The sequence below is a fragment of the Macrobrachium nipponense genome, chromosome 16, assembly GCF_015104395.2.
Source record: "Macrobrachium nipponense isolate FS-2020 chromosome 16, ASM1510439v2, whole genome shotgun sequence".
Classification (NCBI taxonomy): domain Eukaryota; kingdom Metazoa; phylum Arthropoda; class Malacostraca; order Decapoda; family Palaemonidae; genus Macrobrachium; species Macrobrachium nipponense.
The window spans coordinates 75284593-75307092 of record NC_087209.1 but is presented as its reverse complement, the minus strand read 5'-3'; the positions used below and the strand labels follow the sequence as shown (position 1 = coordinate 75307092).

Genomic DNA, 22500 nt, shown 5'->3' with positions numbered 1-22500 from the left:
TCCTACCGTCATCTATTAAATTTACTTTAAAATATCTATAAGACTCAATCACTTCCATTCTCCCAGCAGCCAAATGACCACGCATAGCGTCATCTTGGCCTGCATTTACCCTCATAACCTTACTCTTGCGATATCCACTTCTAATTTTAGCTACTTACCAACCCTTTCAAACTATTGCCTGATTGTTGTCAGAATAACTCCGGCACTAATCGAGCTACATAGGCTCCCAGTAAAAGCAAGACTAGAATACAAAATACTCCTTACAGTCTTTACAGTACTAAAATATGGTGAACCAACATATCTGAGAAACTGCTTAAGTTTCTTTAGACCTGAAATGAATATTGTGATCAGACATGCCAGTGCAGCATAAGGGCTATTTGAACCTAGAACAAATTTTAAGTCAGTCGAGAGAGCATTTGAACATTGCGCACCAAGATTATACGACAAAATACCGCCGGAAGTGAAGATCATACACAAGGAGAAAGCAAGTTAAAAAAAATAAAAAAGAACTAAAGACTTCCCTATTCTGCAGGAGCTACGATACTGATAAGAAAACACCAAAAGACTGTTATAAATAAATATGGTGCAACTTATTTAGAAAACGTACTACAAGGGCCCGCCAGAGAGAGAATCATCCCTGTGGACGGCTGTACATAAAACTGAACAAATGAACATCAGTAACTCGCCGCTCATTCATGACCCATTTTCTTCTCTCACAGTCATCTCCATACATTTCTTGTTTTATCAGTGGCCTTTCTCATCACGCCCTCCATACACATTTTGTACGGCTATGCAGATATCAAATCCTTCCTAGGCCTATACTTACACCAAACTTTACACCAAACATTCTAACACATTCTTTTGTTTACATCGAAAATGTCCGTCATTCTAAATAAATTTCTCTCGATATATACCCTAACACCCTCCATACCACATCTGTCTAGTGACATTCTAGCCAAACGTTATCCGGTTTCGTTTGTCATATGCAGCTTTTTCCTTGTACTATCAAACTTAGTCGCATCTTCGCCGGCAAAACCTCATCGTGGAATGTCATCTGTCATCCTCTCGGTGAAAATCCTCAATTGGAATACAGTACTACGTAATTTTATGTCATGTCATGCACCTTGCTGTTGTTGCATTATCCGTTGTCACCTCTTTCTATATATAAAGGGACATTTACCCCCCCTCCCACCCAATCCTTAGGAACCTTTCAGTCATCCGAGCATATCTTGACCTTGGCCAAGCGCTCAACCGTCTCCCCTACCTTCCCCCACCCCCTCCCCAGCCCGCCCATACACCACCTGTGCGCTACTAATAAAAACTCCTGGTGCCTTTCCATTCTTGAGCGTTTTAATTGCTCTCCTTAAATCCCCAACCAGCCATTTCCTCAAGCCTTCTCAAATTTACATGAACCGTCTCCACTCCTGCATCATCCATATAAATATGCCTACTGATATATTCCACAGTCAACAACTCTTCAAAGTATTCAGTTCACAAGGGACTTCTCTTCATGCAGTATCTGTGCTTTCTTTTTCACTTTGCTCATTTCCCTTTCCCCTGGATTTGAGGTTTCAATATATCCTGCCTATTACTCACTTTGGCTATGACTGGCTTCTGCTCTTTAGTATACTGCTAAGCGACCAGTGGTCCGGAAATTGCGGTTTCAACATTGTTTTTTAACATATATTCACATTAGATCTATTTAGACTATCCCTCCACTTGATTCTTTTTTTATCCTTCTTCTTAAACCCATAATAAACCTCTGCTAATCCCTTACCCCTTGAATTTCTGGCACTTCTTACTAATGCCGTCATGTTCTAAGTATACTGTTGCCTATATTGCATACGTTTCTTTCTTAAATTGAAATCTCTTCTCTATCACACTTCAGTCTTCCACATAAAACTTATCTCCCATTTTCACTTGCATAAAACAATGATCAGATATATCTCCAGCGCATCTTTGTCTCACCATCACATCAATCAACCTGCTTTTTTATCACAATTTAATTAACTTCCTTGCCTTCTTGTTTCCCAAGTATACTATTTTTCTTTGACAAGCCACATTCAGGCCACTTTCAGAGCACATTTCCCACAAAACTTAATTCTCATTCACCCCAGGCACTCCAGACCCACCAATTATGCCATCTCTTTCTACATTGCATACATTTGCATTTAAAGCTCCCAGCATAACCACCCTTTCTCGTTCTCCCATTGTGGTATCCAGTCCAGCGCCATGTGTACTTACACCAAAACACTGGAAACTTTTGTAGTTTCTCTCTCTCTCTCTCTCTCTCTCTCTCTCTCTCTCTCTCTCTCTCTCTCTCTCTTTGCATGTATAAACAACGTAAACTCGGGTATAACAATCGAACTAGCTTATTTTCGTGTATCTCTTACAGTTTAAAGAAAAGTTTCCAAGAAAACAACTGAAAACAGTTGGCAATTACGGGTGTCAGTCGTTCTCAGAAAGCAGTTGCGATATCTCTTAATCAAGACAGTTCTGGTAGTCCTGTAATTAAGTTCTGAGTGTAGTCCTTGATAGCAAAATGATGTTTCAGATTATTTTCATTATTATTATTGAAACTGTGTCAAGTGCTACAGGTGCTAGGTTTCATCACATTCTCATTTGTATTCAGCTGAATTTTTTTCTGTGGATTTTTTTTTCTTTATTGAATATGATACCTGTTCCTGCGGCGTTCAACTTAAACAGTCTATACCATGATTTTTAAAATATTCTTTCCGTCATCGCGTAGACTACGCCTATTTTTTTTTTTTTATTTTGTTTTATCAGTGTAGTTTTCTTGTACACAAAACTTGCGTCCCTACACTAAGTGTAGAAATTAGTTGAGACCATATTAAAAAAAAAAAAAAAAACTAAAGACGCTCCTATTCTGCAGAAGCTACGATACTGACGAGGAAACACTAAAAGACAATTATATAAAATATAAGAAGCCACTTTTTTAGAGAACGTACAAGGGCCCGCCAGAGAGTGAACCATCCCTGTGGAGGGCTGCACATAAAACCAAAGTGAACGAAGTGAAAGGCTTAGGTTTTAAAAGCATTCATTGTGAGAATTTATAGATAAATTTCGACTTTTGAGCCTCAGTGAAATTTAACTTCTTTTAAAACTATTAAAAGATATGAAACTCATGTTTCAACCTGTCAGGGGTATATTGCTAGGCGTATTGGGTCTGTTAATGTTCACCATTGTACTATATAGGCAAGGTCTGTAGTACTAGGCTTTGCCAGTATCGGCCGATATATTTGGTTTTACTTAACTATATTTTGGTTCATACTAGCACAGCTTATTAAAATTGGGATGAGTTTACTTAAGGTCTAAACTCTAAAGTATTCTTTAGACCTTGGTTTTACTGTTCATTTGGTTCTAGTGGCCTTTAAATTCAAATACCACGCACTTGACTTATAGGCGTAATTAACGTCGGATTATATATTATAGAAAAAAAAAGAAGCTATTTTTACAGTAAGAAGTCAAGTATAAGTTTTATGATGACTCATGTCAACACATCTACTCTGTAAGGGGGTTGTGCGGTGCACTGTAGGCATTGCTTAAGGTTCTTTGCAGCGTCCCTTCAGCCCCTAGCTGCAAACCTTTTCATTCTTTTTACTGTATTTCCATTCATATTCTCATTCTTTCATCTTACTTTCCACCTCTCCTAACAGTTATTTCTTAGTGCAACCGTGACCTCTATTAGAAACCTTTATTGCTCTCACTTCCCTTTCGGTACCAAATGATCTCGTAGGTCCCAGCGCTTGGCATTCGGCATAAATTGCGTCTTCTCTTAATACATCGAGGGATTGCGGAACTTTATAATAATAACATGGTCTGGTAATTATTTTAATTACGTGTTGAGTAATGCATATATTGCGCTTATGAGAGACTGTCAAGTGGAAGTTTTGCTTGGCAATCATTTGGGAGCCTTTGCATGCTTTAGCAATTGAAATAAAATATTTTCAGGCCAAAGGGATCTGTGAGGCCATTCGGTGCGGATAGGGAAAGTTGGAAGAAAGAGAATATGAACGGAGGTACAGTGCAAGGAACGAAAGGGGTTGCAGCTTAGGAACTGTATGGGACGGGCTAACCCTGGCCTTTACGATTTCGTTCTAGATTTAGATTTAGCTGACCTTATGCCAGCACGGGCTCTTGCTCATAGAGCAGCCCGTAAATCTTTACGATGGAGAGTTTCGCGTAAGCTATCTGCGTTACACTTGAAAAATTAAATTATGTACAGGCTGTCCATAAAGTCCCAGTACCATTATGAATATTTATTGCTCAGAAACCATATAACATAGAGTCATGAAGTTTTTTGTAGAATAAAGTGCGCTAAATGTAAACTTGAGGAAATGTAGAACATTCTACTAAAAACTGCATTACTCTTTGTTATGCGGTTTCTGAGCAATAAATGCTTGTAATGGTACTGGGACTTTATGGTCACCCTGCGTTCCATTTTATTTGATCAGTGATGGACCAGTTCCTTATAATAAATCAGGGGCCAAAAGAAAGCTGAGAGAATGGATAAAAACAAGAGGCAGGTAGGAGAAAATATAAATAAATTAGTTAACAACAAAATATATACACACGTACTACTTCGAAATCTGAATGAAGGCATGATATCATTCCAGCCTCTTTAAAGATTCGTACATCAGCATCAGGGCTACAGTCAGGAGGACAAAACCTATACAGACAAACAACAAAAAATAATAATATTTTCGAAGGAGAGGCCCTCTCTCAAACATATTTTAAAAGTAATGGCTGGTTCCGTGGCATTTATAGACTGTGTCCCATCAGAGAGAGAGGTAAAATTAATATAATAATAATAATAATAATAATAATAATAATAATAATAATAATAATAATAATAATAATAATAATAATAATAATATTAATAGATTCACCATGTCGTGATTAGATTGTTGTGTACTAAAGATCAAATGTATATCAATAAATTGTATTATCTGTAGAAATTTAAAATGGTTACAGTTCATATTAATAATAATAATAATAATAATAATAATAATAATAATAATAATAATAATAATAATAATAATATTAAAAAGTTAACAATGTCGTGATTAAGAGTGTTGTATATTAAAATCACGATTATATTAATAAATTGCCTAATTTGTAAAAGTCAGAATTTATGCAAATAATAGAATTTATTACCAATTGGAATTTTTTCGTAATAATAATAATAATAATAATAATAATAATAATAATAATAATAATAATAATAATAATTTTTTTTGTGAAGCAACGCCCTTGTAAATGCAGATGCGATCCTGCTGTACGCAAAAAGGGGAAAACAAACAGAAAAAAAAAGAATAGCAACATCCGCTCACAGAGCATGTCGTTTCTTCTTTTTTGAGCTCTTTAAAATGGCTAGGCTAGGCTTGACTAAGCTCTGTATTCAAGGTCACGTGGCTGTAGCCGCTCCCGAGCGCGCCTGCGCGTGTAAACGCACACATGCACGCACGCACACACCTAGTAGAGCTTAACCTATGGATTGGGCAAATCAGAATGCCAGAACACGCTTCGCCCCGGGCATCTCGGCGTGGCATGATTTGGTTTATTCTTGAAAGGAAGCCTACGTACATACCCTTTGAACTATTATTATTATTATTATTATTATTATTATTATTATTATTATTATTATTATTATTATTATTATTAGTGAAGAAACCTCCACAGTAGTGTAAATTCACAAGGAGATATATATTAGAAATATATAGTTTTTTATATTTTTAATATATATTTATATTTATACCACTGTGGATGTTTCACCATTTTAGTGACTCATGCTTTTTATTACTATTATTACTGATGAAGAAATCCACAGTGGTATGAATATAAATGTGATAGTAGAAATATATCGTTTATATATTTATTTTTAATATGTATGTATATTTCCATTTACACCAATGAGGATTTCTTCACCAATTTAGTGATATGCTTGTATGAAATTATTATTATTATTATTATTATTTTTTTTTTTTTTTTTTTTTGCTCTATCACAGTCCTCCAATTCGACTGGGTGGTATTTATAGTGTGGGGTTCCGGGTTGCATCCTGCCTCCTTAGGAGTCCATCACTCTTCTTACTATGTGTGCCGTTTCTAGGATCACACTCTTCTGCATGAGTCCTGGAGCTACTTCAGCCTCTAGTTTTTCTAGATTCCTTTTCAGGGATCTTGGGATCGTGCCTAGTGCTCCTATGATTATGGGTACGATTTCCACTGGCAATATCCCATATCCTTCTTATTTCTATTTTCAGATCTTGATACTTATCCATTTTTTCCCTCTCTTTCTCTTCAACTCTGGTGTCCCATGGTATTGCGACATCAATGAGTGATACTTTCTTCTTGACTTTGTCAATCAACGTCACGTCTGGTCTGTTTGCACGTATCACCCTATCCGTTCTGATACCATAGTCCCAGAGGATCTTTGCCTGATCGTTTTCTATCACTCCCTCAGGTTGGTGCTCGTACCACTTATTACTGCAAGGTAGCTGATGTTTCTTGCACAGGCTCCAGTGGAGGGCTTTTGCTACTGAATCATGCCTCTTTTTGTACTGGTTCTGTGCAAGTGCCGGGCATTCACTTGCTATGTGGTTTATGGTTTCATTTTTCGTATTGCACTTCCTACATATGGGGAGAGATGTTATTTCCGTCTATCGTTCTTTGAACATATCTGGTTCTTAGGGCCTGATCTTGTGCCGCTGTTATCATTCCTTCAGTTTCCTTCTTTAGCTCTCCCCTCTGTAGCCATTGCCAATTGTCATCGCTGGCTAGTTCTTTAGTCTGTCTCATGTATTGTCCGTGCATTGGTTTGTTGTGCCAGTCCTCTGTTCTTTCTGTCTTTTCTCCTGTCTCTGTTATCTGGATTCTTCATCTACTTTTATTAGTCCTTCTTCCCATGCACTCTTTAGCCACTCGTCTTCACTGGTTTTCAGATATTGCCCCAGTGCTCTGTTTTCGATGTTAACGCAGTCCTCTATACTTAGTAGTCCTCTCCCTCCTTCTTTTCGTGTTATGTATAGTCTGTCCGTATTTGCTCTTGGGTGTAGTGTTTTGTGTATTGTCATATGTTTCCTGGTTTTCTGATCTATGCTGCGGAGTTCTGCCTTCGTCCATTTCCAACTATTCCTGCACTGTATCTGATTACTGGCACTGCCCATGTGTTTATGGCTTTTATCATATTTCCGGCGTTGAGTTTTGACTTGAGTATCGCCTTGAGTCTCTGCATATATTCTTTCCTGATCGTGTCCTTCATCTCTTGGTGTTTTATATCCCCTCCTTCCATTATTCCCAGGTATTTGTATCCTGTCTCATCTATGTGTTTGATGTTGCTCCCATCTGGTAGCTTTATCCCTTCAGTTGTCGTTACTTTGCCTTTTTGTATGTTGACTAAGGCGCATTTTTCTATTCCAAACTCCATCCTGATGTCCCCAGATACAATCCTTACAGTCTGGATTAGGGTATCTATTATTATTATTATTATTATTATTATTATTATTATTATTATTATTATTATTATTATTGGAGAAACAAATCCACAGTTATGTAAATGTACATATATTTAAGTTTAAAAACAGCAAAGATAGCTTTCGGAAATCTGTACGGTTCCCCTTATCAATTATTATTATTATTAAAACACAAACTTTTATATATGTAAGTCCAAAAGAACTTGTACTTTAACTTGGGAAAATAATGCGGTCTCGTGCATTACAGCTATAAAATGGTTCATTCCCTTGAACTCATCTTTGTAATTGCAGATATTTTTAGTCTAAAGTATATTTTGTAAATTACGACTCATTTTTCTGTAATTCAGATGCCCAAGAAGCTTTTATCAATTTTTAAAACTTATTTTAAAAGTTTGAACTATGTAATGTAATGCCTTTCAAAAAATTACATTTTCTCTCTCTCTCTCTCTCTCTCTCTCTCTCTCTCTCTCTCTCTCTCTCTCTCTCTCTCTCTCTCTCATACTTATACATACGTATACATATATAAGCATGAAATCGATGAGAACTTAATCCTATGAGGAAATGGGTTCGGAGCATAAGTCTGTACTCTGGATCGTACAGTAGTTCCCAAGCCCTACCTCCCCCTCCACCCGTCTTAAGTGACAGACGCATACACGAACACACACGCGGACTGCGTCACTCAATTCTGCATCTCTCTCGTATCCTTGCGCTTCCAGTACGATAGGCCCTTCCGTTCCAGCGTCTTTGTTTCCCATCGAGTTAGTACTTTCTCTGTGATGTTCTTCTTACCAAAGAAATGATATATATATATATATATATATATATATATATATATATATATATATATATTATGTATATATATATATATATATATATATATATATATATAATATATATATATATATATATATATATATATAATATTATACACCGAATTTGCACCTTCTACACGATCGTCTTGTTCCGGTAGTCTCGAGTTCGATTCCCCGCTCTGCCAACAAGGAATCGAAGGAATTTGTTTCTGGTGGTTAGAAATTAATTTCTCGATATAATGTGGGTCGGATCCCACAATAAGTTGTAGGTCCCGTTGCTAGGTAACCAGTTGGTTCCTTGCCACGTAAAAATATCTAATCCTTCGGGCCAGCCTTATAGGAGAGCTTTTAATCAGCGCATTGGTCTACTTAAATTAAGATATATACCTAACTTGTTTTTAACATTCTCTCCTCCTCAGGCATTCGTATTCCACCTCCTACAACTTGCAAACAGTTTATCTCGGCAGCATTCGCTTTCTCTTTCATTTGCACCTGACATGCTCACTTAAGTTTCATTAAGTTTCAGAACGATTAGTTGGCTCGACAATAACTTTTATTTCCTACTTTTTAAAACTCTCTCTAGATCGTGTTGTCCTCTTGCTTCTCCCATTTCAGTCATTATTTTATTTCCAGTTTCCAATATCCTGACTAACTTTCCACTTTGCATAACAACATCCATTGCTCCTCCTTCTTGGCTTTCTTCTAGTCTCTCATAATCTTTCCCTTCAAAAACTTCTTTCAGTTTTATTCTGAAGATTGAAAAATAAACCCACAAAATTACTGTATATAACGTTGATGTGTGCAGATAAATAGTAAAAAAAGTGTTGGTTCGTGATAGTGAAGAGAAGTCACAACGAATAGTGAAACATGTAATAAACGAGAGTGGATTTTAGGAAGAGAAAGATTGAAAAAGAAACCCACAAAATTACAGTGTATAACGTGTTTACTTATAAGTATTAACATTTTATTTTACTCAACACTCGAGTACTTTCAGGTCCTATCTGTGGCCCTTTTTCAAGAGATGTGTAGGTTGTCAGCCTGGACCTAGTACACATCTCTTGAAAAAGGGCCACAGATAGGACCTAAAAGTACTCGAGTGTTGAGTAAAATAAAATGAAAATACTGATAAGTAAACACGTTCCACACAGTAATTTTGTGGGTTTCTTTTTCAATCTTTCGCTTCCTAAAATTAACTCTCTTTTATTACATGTTTCACTATCCGTTGTGACTTCTCTTCACTATCACCAGCCAACACATTTTTTTTCTTTTAATCTGCACACATCAATCACCCCATAATCCATGATTTGTTTCCACATACAGACTTATACCTATATCTCTTCAGTATTTTCTCTGGCATTTAACAGAAGTGAACGCGAAATCCACCTGCACTTCAGACCCTCTCTTTATAATAAACCAGAGTCAGTCACTCTCCCATCAACATATTCAAACAAAAACTTTTCTTTGGTCGTGAAACTTGTCTTTGCAGTCAACACACAAATCGGTAGTGTCAACAGCTCTCATTTTTTTGTGCGTCAAGCTTTTTTCTTTCTCTCCTTTGCTACAGAGAGAGAGAGAGAGAGAGGAGCGGAGAGATGAGAGAGGAGAGAGCAGAGAGAGAGAGAGAGAGAGAGAGAGAGAGAGAGATGGTTTGGTTGGTGAAGTATAGATCATTCGGAATATTGAACAGGATACAGGTGAGAGGTGCACTTTGATTTAGGACATGTCAAATTGCTGCTGGTGTTCCTGTTTTATAGATGTTTTTAGTGAGTGTTATCGATTTTGTTTTTATTGTAAAATGTGCTGATTCTTAATTCGATTCAGAAGTTGAAGAAGGTGACTGGATCGGTTTCTGCAGTCTTGTTCATCTCTGAAGCAAGCCATCCCATATTACGAGGAATGACTTTATATATATATACATATATATATATATATATATATATATATATATATATATATATATATATATATATATATATATATTTGTGTGTGTGTGTGTGTGAGCAGTTTATCCTTGATAGGTAATTTTGATTTATGCATAGTAATTTGAAACAAAATGTATAATTATTATACTTTATATAATGTTTTTGTTAAGATGGCTGTATTGAATAACACGTAGTACGCTTAGAAGTAACATTGGCCTCTTATCTCCGAATGCTTCCAGGAAGAAGAAAACGACTACCACAGCGACCACTTCGACCAACGCCTCCTGCCGGAGGTAGACGAAGCCAACACCGGCGGAGAAATCACTTACCTGCAGGACCTCAGGGAGAGGAGAAAACGCCGTTTCGAGCACAAGAGCACCGAGGTTGACGCCAAGGAGCTGACACCGAGCACCAGCAGCGACAACAACAGCGGCGTCGGGGAAGGACCGCGAGGTCCTGCCGCTACTGCAGCTGCTGCTGCTGCGGGCAACGCCAGCTGCCCCGAGGGCAATATCCAGGAAAGAATCAGACCGCCCGAATCCTGTCGCAACGGCGGCTCATCATCGTCTTCCTCCCCAGCCATGTCTACCATCTTCTACCTGCAGAAACACGACACTTTCGGCCTGAGCGTTTCGGAGCAGCTGAGGGCCATGTCACAGACGCAGGTCACCGTTGCGAAGTTGCGCATCCAGCAGGTGCTCTTCGAGGTGTCGACGCTGAGGGAGTCGACGGAATCGACCTACGATGCTGGCTAGAGTGGATTCTGAGCCGACGGTTTTCTACGGGCCAATGATTGCCATATCGATCTACGTGGGTTATGGGTTTTTATAACTGCAGTGAGCGAATGCCCTTATGGTTAGCGTGGATCCTGAGCGTTTGCTCTCACTGTTGTCGAACGCCTTTTTCCGTTGGAGTGGAGTTTGTTTATAACCTCAGTGGATGTTTGTCCGTTTGGTTAGCGCGGATTCTGTGTTTACTTTAACAAATGGTTAGATGCTCAGGTGGTAAGATTGGAGTGTTTAAACCAAACAAAAACTTCTTTCAGTTTTCTTCTGAAGATTGAAAAAGAAACCCACAAATTCAATTTGTAACTTGTTTACTTCTAAGTATTTACATTTAGTTTTACTCCACACTCGAGTACTTTCAGGCCCTTCTGTGGCCCATTCTCGATGATTGTTGGGAATTTTTAGCCTGGGGTCAAGGCCCAGCAGTCTCTGGAACTTCTCGTTGTGCTGTCATTTATGCGATGGCTGTTCTGGTTTTCTTGAGAGTTGCCAATCCCCTCTTGTCGCTCTGATTATCCTGACGCTGATGGTCAATGGGATTCACCCGTTGTGGTAAGGGTGTGGTCACCGTAAGTCTTTTGGGGGCAGGAAGCTAATCTCCAGGTCAGCAGGGTCAATCTTAGCTTCTTTTAATATCAAAGCTCGGCTTATGGGATCTTCTGAGGTAAAACCTTTGTTTCCTTCAATTACTTTGATCTCTCTACATGTAAATACTTAGAAGTAAACAAGTTACAAATTGAATTTGTGGGTTTCTTTTTCAATCTTTTGGAGTGTTTGTTTACAAATACACTTCACGAGTACACTTTGGCTAATGTAGAATGTTCTAACATTTACAGTTGCCAATGATACTCATATATATATATATATATATATATATATATATATTATATATATATATATATATATATGCTACATCTTTTTGTGTGTGTGTGTGATGGATCACTGTACTGTGACCGGAAATAATAAGTAAAAATCCATAATTATATTTGTGTATAAGCATATATTTGTATTTTGAAAAATACAGCTTTGTTTGAATACTTAATTGTGGATTTTTACTTTGTATATATATATATATATATATATATATATATATATATATATATATATATATACATATACACACACACACACACACACACACATATATATATATATTAATTATATATATATCTATTATTTATATATGTATATAATTAGAGAGAGAGAGAATCAACATGAAATTAATACAGTTTATATTTTCCGTCATCTGTAATCATCTGTGAAAATTCTCTCTCGATAATTTAATGTTTTTGTTTTTGGTTTCATTTTTGGTCATCAAACGATATGCTTCAATAAAAAAAAATACTTGATCATTAAGTAATAGAAGAATATTGGATTATAAATTAAACGGAGAGATATACATTTATACAGGTTGTCCATAAAGTCCCAGTACCATTCTGAGCAATAAATACTTGTAATGGCACTGTAACTTTATGGACACCCTGTATGTTCTTTGTTCACTTAAATGGGCAGTGGATTTCATCAACCCACTATTTCGAGACTTATAGGTTATTATTTTTTTTTTTTTAGTGTGATCTCTTGTTTTTGTATTTCACTGTATACCTCTTATTATTCTTCCTGATGAACGCCATATTCTTTGGAAGTTTGAATTTCAAGTCAGTGGCCCCTTTGGTGGGCATGTTCTATATGAATAGGTTTCCTCTTCTTAATAATATTAAAAAAAAAAATAATAGTCAAGCTAAATACGATTTTGCCCAAACTTCATATGGCATTGTTCACAATTCTCTCCGTGACAAATTTATGTCATTATTTTTACTTGATTAATGGGTGCCGTTCTAATAGCAGAAGAAACTTCTCGATGCCAAAGCACCACGAAGCAAATACTTATAATTTTTAAAATCTTAAAATTTAAGAACTTATGATCTGTGTCTCGGTAAGTTCCCTTATTTTGATCGGCTACATTTACTTAACTATAGTTGGGTAGTTGTAAATTTAAGAACTACTTAACATAAAAGTGAGAGAGCTCCAAGACTGATATTATTATTATTATTATTATTATTATATTATTATTATTATTATTATTATTATTATTATTATTATTATTATTATTATTATTATTATTATTATTATTATTATTATTATTATTGAGATATTCATTTCCTGATAAAGAATATCTTAAGACTTATTACCTTGCTTTAAACTTTAAAGCATGTTCTTCAAACTACTTCCTCAGGTTAATGTAGAATAGTGAAGGTAATTTCCTATAATAATCAAACCATGTTATCTATAACTGGATTGTTGGTGTAAATAGCTAATAAATCTTCATGACAAGAATTTATTCAAATTATAATCTGTTATCTGATCTCATTACCGTTTCTAAATAAAGCGACTGAAAATTGATGCTGCGTAATTATTTATTCGTATCTCTCTCTCTCTCTCTCTCTTTTCTGGCAGCACGAAGTCTGTCATGATAATCACAGTAGAAAAAAGTATAAGTTATGAACCAAGCCAAGGCCGGAAGGCGAAGGAAAACGAACACTCGTTGCTTAGCGGGAAAATTCTGCTTCCCCGCTGAACTGAAGGTGCACTATAAATCTTGATCAACTCCCTTCTCAACATGACCAGCTTCTTAGTTGAGTGGTATCATAGCGCAGAAGTCATTTTTCCACTTCCTTTAGAGTATTTTTTTCAATCTTCGTCAAGGACTTCTACGAATAACATTTTTAGTTTAAAATCTGTCAGCAGAATCCATTTTCGTAACATCTGCGATTGAGCCTATGGCACGCGAATACGATGTGACTAGGTATCGAAAGCAGCCGTTAAAAATCTCACAGGTGTATGAGTATATGTATTTCTTATCGGGAATCAATTAAAAGTGAAAATGGATATGACTTCACAGCCACAGAAAGACAAACTGTCCCAGTTAACGAAGGTAACGAGATTAACTAACAAGTCGAGGGTGTTGGTGTTCCAAGGTAGGGTACTTAGTACTATAACTCTGTCCTCTGAAGCGAACTTCGCATAAGTGACAGTTGGAAGGAGGCACAGTTAGCGGACGGTATACGTTCAGAGGATAGTGATCTAAATGTGGGTGAATAGTTGAACTCAAAACGTGACATCTGTATGAACATTTCGGCTAATTAAAGGTGGGTTTCCAGCCATCGTGGAGATTATTCGTACTATAAGGACACTTGATTATATCCCCAACATGTACCTAAAATACTTATGCAGGTTGAACAGAGAGAGGATGATGGCGTGATAGATGGTGATTTCTGCAGGATAGTAAAGCCATTATCCTTGCTTTAAAAAGTTAATGTCTTATCACATACTAAAGACTGATTAGTATATACCGCTTTAGAGATATTTTTCTCATTCAAAGCGTTACAGGTAACATGCATGATATGTTCCACAAAATCAGATCCAGGGAATTAACTCGGCGTCGGGTATTTATTTGGGAATTACAGTTTCCTACAGTATTTGGGTAGCTTATTAAGACATTACTGTTATTTTTTGGGATCGGCTGTAATTACGTTACCCCCAGGGGCTGGTACTAAACACTGCGAAATACATTTGACTCCCCAATCCCTAGTGGCTTCCATATTCGCGGGAACTTTCCTTGCAGTCCGTGCGGAGTTATTACCAATCAAACAATTAAAAATGAAATTATTAATGACGTACGTTTTTTTTTCAACATAACTGCGCAAAAAACCAATAAGACGGACAACGTCATTCCTCTTTAGTAGTCAACAAATAATAAATGGATCAGTTAAATTGCCTTTGAACAAAACCTAGGCCGACTTTGTGCTTACATTCCGCGGCTCAAGAATGTAAGGCGTAGCCTATAGTTCGCAGGACCTAGAAAATCGTCTTGCTGAAGATAGTTAATTATTTTTGTGACCTAACTATTCACGGTATCCACTTCCGCATAGAAGAATTCTCGAGGAATGCCTTTTACAACTTCAGTATGGTCAAAGTTACGCTGTCATTTTTGATGATATGGGGTAATGATTCATGCGATGATTAGCTTGAACAAAATTACATTTATCTTTATGCATAACTTGTTCATCTGCCGACTTTCTACTGTCTCGTCCAGTATTTTTTTCTCCTTGCATTTGAAAAAGTCCATATCTTTAAGATTTCATTTAAAGTTCTAATTCCAGATATTCTGCTTTGATCTACGTATACCTGTTCACTACACCCAATTCACTTGTACTTTTATCTCGTAAAGTGCACGTATGAATTTTTATCTATGTTAATGAGTGATGTCTACAAATGTCAAACATATTGGGCTTTTGGACTTCACCAACATCAATGTGTTAGGCAAAGGACTGTGGCCTGATTTTTATCAAGTTGCAGGTTTGGACTAACCAAAGGTCCTTTGGTCGTTTTCATCTCTCTCCCTCTCTCTCTCTCTCTCTCTCTCTCCACGAGCAAAAACACAGTTTCTGTCACATTCATAATTTGACTGCAGAATCGTAAATGAAACACTTGTGCATAAAACTTACAACATTAACTTTCGCAGACACACACAATGCTCATCAGCATTGGGTCTGCCAAACACACCCCCCCCCCACCCCCCTCCCCTTTACATGGCATCATTCTCAATGTATAAAGATAGACAAGCTGTAATATATAGTATATATATATATATATATAATATATATATATATATATATATATATATATATATATATATATATGGTGACAGAAAAGTCTCCTTTGGGCCGATGTTTTCTGAAAAACCGTAGTACTATGCTGCTTCGCAGCGTCTTTCGATACACTGTAGTCAGTCGAATGTTGTGAGTAGCCGTCAGGTTTCAGAAAAAGGTATACTGGGCTAACAACCTCATTCCTAAGTATTTCCCGATGGAGCTACTAAAGGGGAAAAGCCACTTGGTATATTTTTCACTTTTCTCCGGTACCAATTCACACTGGGTGGACTGGTGTAGGCATAGGGATCAAACCGTGAACCTAGATAACGCTCGCTCATACTCGGCCACTGAATTACACCGACGTCTCTTTATTACTTTACTGGTGAAAATGTTCTGCTACAACAGAATTCCTTCTAATAAAAGGTGCTACCCGTGGATGGATCTCTGTATAAATACCGCCTTTTCTGTAACTTTTCATTCATTACCTACCTGAAGAGAGAGACAGCAGTCCGAAATATAGTTCTTACTTTCTATATTTTGTCGTTTTTACGGGCTCCTTTTATTAATTGGTTATATACAATATGTAATTTCATATTTATATAATATATATATATATATATATATATATATATATATATATATATATATATATATATATATATATATATATTCTTATATTTTTATGGACAAAAAACAATTTGGTCACAGCCTCTTACGAACAATGCAAATAAAAATGCATAAGTCTGTAAAGACCTTGAGTGAGCCCGTGTCCTTATATGACTGGTATTATGGCCTTAGCGACTGACTGACATATTTTTTCAATACTATGATGCGTCATTGTACCGAGATCAATTTTATCTTTTATCAATACACGTAGATCTTTCCACGAGCTTTTTTATGTTGTAATAATTTTTTAGTTGGCCTTGTACGGGTTGTGTGTCATACAATGAGAGATCTTGTCGGCATTTGTTTGTAAAACTAATCTATTGAAAGTTATTAACCTAAATGTGCGATGTTATTTGCTTTGGATCGGAATAGGGAACATTCTCTGTTTGACTAAGCGACTTGTAAAGACAGAAAACTACAGCGGTAAGGTGTTCATTTTCCTTCATAATGGTGGGAGGGAGGGAAAGCGTTCTTTAAGAACAGTTATTTTCTCTCTGCGAGGAGGGAGAGGCTATGGGAGAGAATGGCTCCAAATATTTAGACGCTGACGGGGGAAGGGTCTGAGTGATAAATAGTGCTTGCTTCTCTCTCTCTCTCTCTCTTGTACGTGGTGCTGAAAGGAGTCTTGGGAGAACTAGATACGTAGAAATGGTCGAGAAGAAAAAAATTGTCTTTGAACGTATGGGTATTGATCCTTTAACACTGTACATACATACACTGTCCGGTACCTCCTCCCACCGTACAACAACGGCCAACCCATCTCCCTCCATTCACCCTCCCCATCTCTTCCCCCCCACCCCCCGCGAGAGAATACGGCCCGCCTCCCTCCCATAGAGGGAGAGTTGTTTGCTTTGGGTTGGACAGGGGTAGTGCGGTTGGATTTCGTAGTTTTTTTTTTTTATGTTTTTAATCATCTACTTTCAATGAAATGTTTTCATCATATTCCCAGTTTACCGTTCCGATAGTCGGGGCCAATAATATCGACCCGTCTGCCTGTCCACCTGGGTTTTATTTTATTTTTTTCCAGAGCGCCATAACTTTCGAATTATACGAAGTAAATCATTCATATTTCGGGATGCATATTCGACTGATGATGACCATTGTGCAAGGTGAGGTCGAGGTTTTAATTAGAAGGGTCAAAGGTCGAATGGTAGGCCTAATTTTTCCCCAGCTGAAGCATCGCGTTTCACAAACAGCTCTTGTTATTGAACTGTCTCTGTCCACGCTGTCACTGTGCTTCCCAGCATGAATTAGACATGCGTCTATCTACAACGTACTTTCGGGATTACAATACAACAGAGACTCTCAGGACTGACTAATACAGTATCTGAAATAAACAGCAGATGCGTTCAGTGCGATGTGTCGGTTGGTGAAACTTGAGTTTAATCTCGCGGTAGGGAATCGATTCAAATGCCGAACCACGTGCGCTGGACAATTATTGCATCAGCTTCGGTAATTTCGTCAGTGATTCATGTCCTTACGTTAATAGTTTCCTGATACTTATTTTTCCTTATCACGAACGTCAGATACCAAGACGATTGGTACTTTATGACATTTATATACATAATCGACTAAATTCACTAGTTGTTACAATAACCATCTAATGGATTACCTTTAAATTTGTAAGTTTTTCTTTTCTAAATATGCCGAGTACGACCTTCTGCTACTCGTATGAATAATTTTTTACACTCGCGGAATTAAAATTGTAGCTATCCAGACAAGATGACAAGAAAACAACGGTAGCCCTAAATTTCTTTCTGTCGCAGTTCATGTAATTATTTTTAAATCTCTCTCTCTCTCTCTCTCTCTCTTCTTCTCTCTCTCTCTCTCTCTCTCTCTCTCTCTCTCTCTCTCTGCTTCTGTTGTCCGAACCGGTACGTATTAAGCAGTGAATTTAAAAAATGTGTTAACATTATTTCCTGGATTTAGACCTAAAAATTCGAACATCGTAAGAAGACCAACATAATTTTGTCTTATAAGTTCCTAGAAGTTTTTGTGTGTAGTGTGTGTGTGTGTGTGTGTGTGTGTGTTGTGTGTGCGTGCGTGCGTGCGGTACTTGCAGCAGAAAATTGTGTGGTGAATGTTGTTATATGCATCAGGCTGTAGGAGAGAGAAATCTCTAATCGGTACATTAAATTTTACAGTAACAAGATTAAGACTTTTTTTTATCAATTTTCTAACCTTACTCGATCACCAGCAGCTCCACTAGATAAGTATAAAAATGGGAAGTTGAAAAGCTCCACCAGAGAAGTATAAAAAGGTTAAGATAAAGGGCTCCACTGTTCGATTCCCCGCTCTGCCAACGTGGAATCAGAGAAATTTATTTCTGGTGAAAGAAATTAGTTTCTCGATGTGGTTCTGATCCCACAATAAGCTGTAGGTCCCGTAACTAATTGGTTCCCAACCACGTAAAAATATCTAATCCTTCGGGTCAGCCCTAGGAGAGCTGTTAATCAGCCTAGTGGTCTGGTTAAACTAAGATAAACTGAACTTTTAAAGAGCTCCACTAGATAAGTGTAAAAGGGGAAAGTTAAAAAGCTCCACTAGACTAAGTATAACAAGAGGAAGTTAAAAAGCTCCACAAGACTAAATAATAATAAGAGGAAGTTAAAAAGCTCCTCTAGACTAAGTATAACAAGAAGTTAAAAAGCTCCACCTGGCTAAGTATAACAAGAGGAAGAAGCTCCACCAGAGGAACAGGGCGTCATTCCGTTAACCTGCGTTCGATTCCCTTATTGAAGCCATGTGTTAAACGTGTTGTGGTTGAATGTGAAGTGCGTATGATATTTATTATAATAAAGAGAAAATACCATCCAATATAAGGAAGGTTTTACGAATTTGTGGGTAAAAATTCAGCTGTACTGCGTTTAGGCTATGACTCCATCATTAATTTTGTAGCCCCTCAGCGGCGTGATCGGTATGGTCTTGACCTGCCACCTCGGTGGCCGTCAGTTCGATTCTCGGGCATTCCATTGAGGTGCGAGAGATGTGTAGTTAAACCTGGTGATAGAAGTTCACTGTCGACGTGGTTCGGAAGTCACGTAAAGCCGTTGGTCCCGTTGCTGAAAAACCACTGGTTCCATGCAACGCAAAAACACTATCGAGGCAAGAGATTATATTATACTGATAAAGTACAGTTAGGATCCATTTTAATTCTAAACGTAAACAAAAGGCCATTAAGACGGGTATAAAATTAATAGCAACTATGTTTAAATGTTTGGTGAACACCGAACAGATTTAAAATCTCAGTACTCTAGATGATGATTATTATTATTATTGTTATTATTATTATATTAAGCTGTAGCTTCGAGATGTATTTGGGTAAACATAGAAATATAAAATCAAAATACTTTGGCAGAATGTAATATAATTTATTCAAACGTTGAATATCGTATTTTTCTCTTTGTTGGATATTTTTCTTGTTCAGACAATTTTTTTTTTTTTTTTTTTTTTTTTTTATAAAATGAGAACTTCTATTTTCGTGTTGAAGTGATTGTGAGATTGTTCGGTTTTAACTCTCTCTCTCTCTCAAACCACTTCCTATCAGAGAAAACTGTTTTGGTTACAAAATATACACTGTATTGTTACTGTCACTGGATTGTGTTTCTAGCTTAGTGCACATTACTGTAATTTTTTTATTATTATTATTTTTTAGACGGTTTAAAATATCTGTTGGTTGTTTTACTGTTTGAAACATGTCTGTTTTTTTTTTTCTTTTTTTACTGTTTAAAATATGTCCGTAAGTTGGGATGCAACAGAGGTCCACGACAGACTACTGCAAATGGCGGTCTTTATCCAAGCCAGCCTACCATTCTACCCGTAGGAAGGGTAGTGTATCTCAAGCGTTGCACTGCAGTATTACCTAAGGTTCTTTACAGCGTCCCTAAGGCCCCTAGCTTCAACCCCCTTTCATTCTTTTACTGCACCTCCGTTTATGTTCTCTTTCTTTCGTCTTACTTTCCACCCTCTCCTAACATTTGGTTTTCATAGTTCAACCGCGAGGTTTTCATTCTAATACACCTTTCCAACCTCTTTCCTCTCAAGTTCCCAATCAGCGTTGAATGACCTCATAGGTCCGAGCCCCTGGCCTTTGGCCTAAATTTTATCCATTCCATTCCTCATTAGAATGGTAAGAATGGGGTTTAATAAAGAATATAGAATGCATTCTAACCACAAACATTCCTCGAAAAATCGAAAGGGGCCCGACCGATAGGCCTAGTGGCGATCGATATGAGGTTTACCAAAAGTAGGCGAAGGTGGACGGATGGTATCTTTCTCTTGATCCATACTTTTTCACGGAAGTCATTGATCTTGCATAAAACCGCTCGTTGCTAGAGAGAAGAGAGAGAGAGAGAGAGAGAGAGAGAGAGAGAGAGAAACTTGGAATGGTTGACACATGTTGGTTAAAAATTACCAGATCGAAGCCCTTCCGTTTTTAGACTGATAATTATGATGATAGACATTTTGACGGAATATATCACTCAAACTGGTTATTTACCTTCCCTCTCTTTACCCACAACAGCCAACTTACAGCCAGATTTTATAGGTCACTGCTTAGCGGTATGATAAATTTTAATTAAAGAAACTCCCACACGGTTCGTCGCCCAGCTCTGGGATCGAACACAGGTCTATAAGTTGAGAGAGATAGAGATGGGTGGGTGGGAGAGAGACGGACGCTCCAGGCTCCCATACACTGAACGATTGTCTGAACGACTGTCTGTATCGTTCGCAAAAACACTGTGTAAAGACTTGTCTGAATGCAAAAGTGGGCGGAGTTTCGTGTCTGAACGATCTCAGCGGGAATCTGTCACGACCAGGTTGCTGGCTTGCGACCTAAGTCTGTCTACACAGGTCGTTCAATGTATGAGTTTGTCTGCCGATATAACGCTATCGGGCGCGTCTCTTCTAGAGATAATGGCCATGTCTTCTCGAGACAAAATCTTTGTTCAGACAAATCGGTGCGGAGATCGTTCATAGTACTGTATGAATAGTGTGTGTGTGTGTGGTCGATAACGACAATCGTTCAGTGTCTGGGGGCCTTTAGTGCTTAACCTAAACTATACTCTGTTTTTTTCCATCTTTCCATCCGCCTGTGGTGTTTGCGCATGGTAACACTGCTTCCTGGGCTTTAAATAATATCCTATTTCGAATATTAACGGTGTAATTTGCATAAAGTAAATTATTAAAACACTTTTCAGTTGCAAATGTACACCCAGATATCCTTTTATTTACCTAAAACTTACACATAGCGTAACTATTTAAAGCCCGGGACGCAGTGTTACCATATGCCAAAACACCACAGGCGGATGGACAGATGGAAAAAAAAACAGAGTATTGATAACGGCCCGTTTTCAAAAACTTCATCGGAATTCGGAGGGCATACATTATGTTTGGGTAACATACAGATACTCATTTGGGTATCTCAGAATTGATAATGTCCATTGATCCCACCCGTCAATAGAGTTTATTCTCGCTCGTTTCTTGAGCAGAAGGGATCAGAGATTCCGTGAAATATTGAGACAGATTTGCATAAGGTTATTAATAGCTCAGGGGACAGGGTTATTATATAGGTATTATTATTTCCGAAGTCATCCCCATAGGGAAAGGTTAGAGCTGGAAACTGCAGTTTTCTCGTATTTATCATAAACTACCAATTCTGCTTTCAGGATGCACTGAACAGCTGCATGGCTAAGGATTGAAGTTCTCATTTTTTAAAATATTAATTTTTCGTTCCTTTGTTTAAAATGCATGGATTATACTTCGTTGTATTTCAGTGCTCTGCTCGATCAGGCATACCGTTACTTTAAAAGTAAAAGGCCACAGGTGTTCAAAGCAGTTATGTCATATAACTACGGCGTTCGATCAGCAGTTCAGTACACAGCAGTTGCCGGTTACCTATCCACTCTTGTATATTTATTAAACACCTTTCACAAAATAACTTTGGACTTTTAGCCAAGAAATTTCCAAGTCGAAGTGATGTTGGTGCAAGCAGTTTTTAATTTTATTGGGCGACTGCTTTTGAATTAGAATCTGACGCGGCTACAGGCTGATAAGTAAACCAGTGGGGTAGACCAAGGGTTGGCGAGAAAAGTCCACGTTTTCGGGAATTTCCATCATGGCTGGATTGAATGCCCAAGGCAACTTGGCAGGAGGAGGGAAGGAGGCGGGGG

General features: G+C 37.5%; 1 protein-coding gene and 1 long non-coding RNA gene across 2 annotated transcripts in view; both read left to right on the top strand.

Moving 5' to 3' along the window:
• The window catches only part of LOC135195820 (uncharacterized), a 15591-nt gene extending 4212 nt beyond the window's left edge, over positions 1-11379 (top strand). Inside the window, exon 2 of the mRNA XM_064222310.1 lies at positions 10467-11379. Within this exon, the coding sequence (XP_064078380.1) occupies positions 10467-10982 (516 nt within the window). The 3' untranslated portion in view covers positions 10983-11379. The remainder of the gene's footprint in view (positions 1-10466) is intronic.
• Positions 11380-14014: 2635 nt separating this feature from the next.
• The window catches only part of LOC135195469 (uncharacterized), a 33301-nt gene continuing 24815 nt past the window's right edge, over positions 14015-22500 (top strand). Inside the window, exon 1 of the long non-coding RNA XR_010310142.1 lies at positions 14015-14158. This is a non-coding gene — a long non-coding RNA (uncharacterized LOC135195469). The remainder of the gene's footprint in view (positions 14159-22500) is intronic.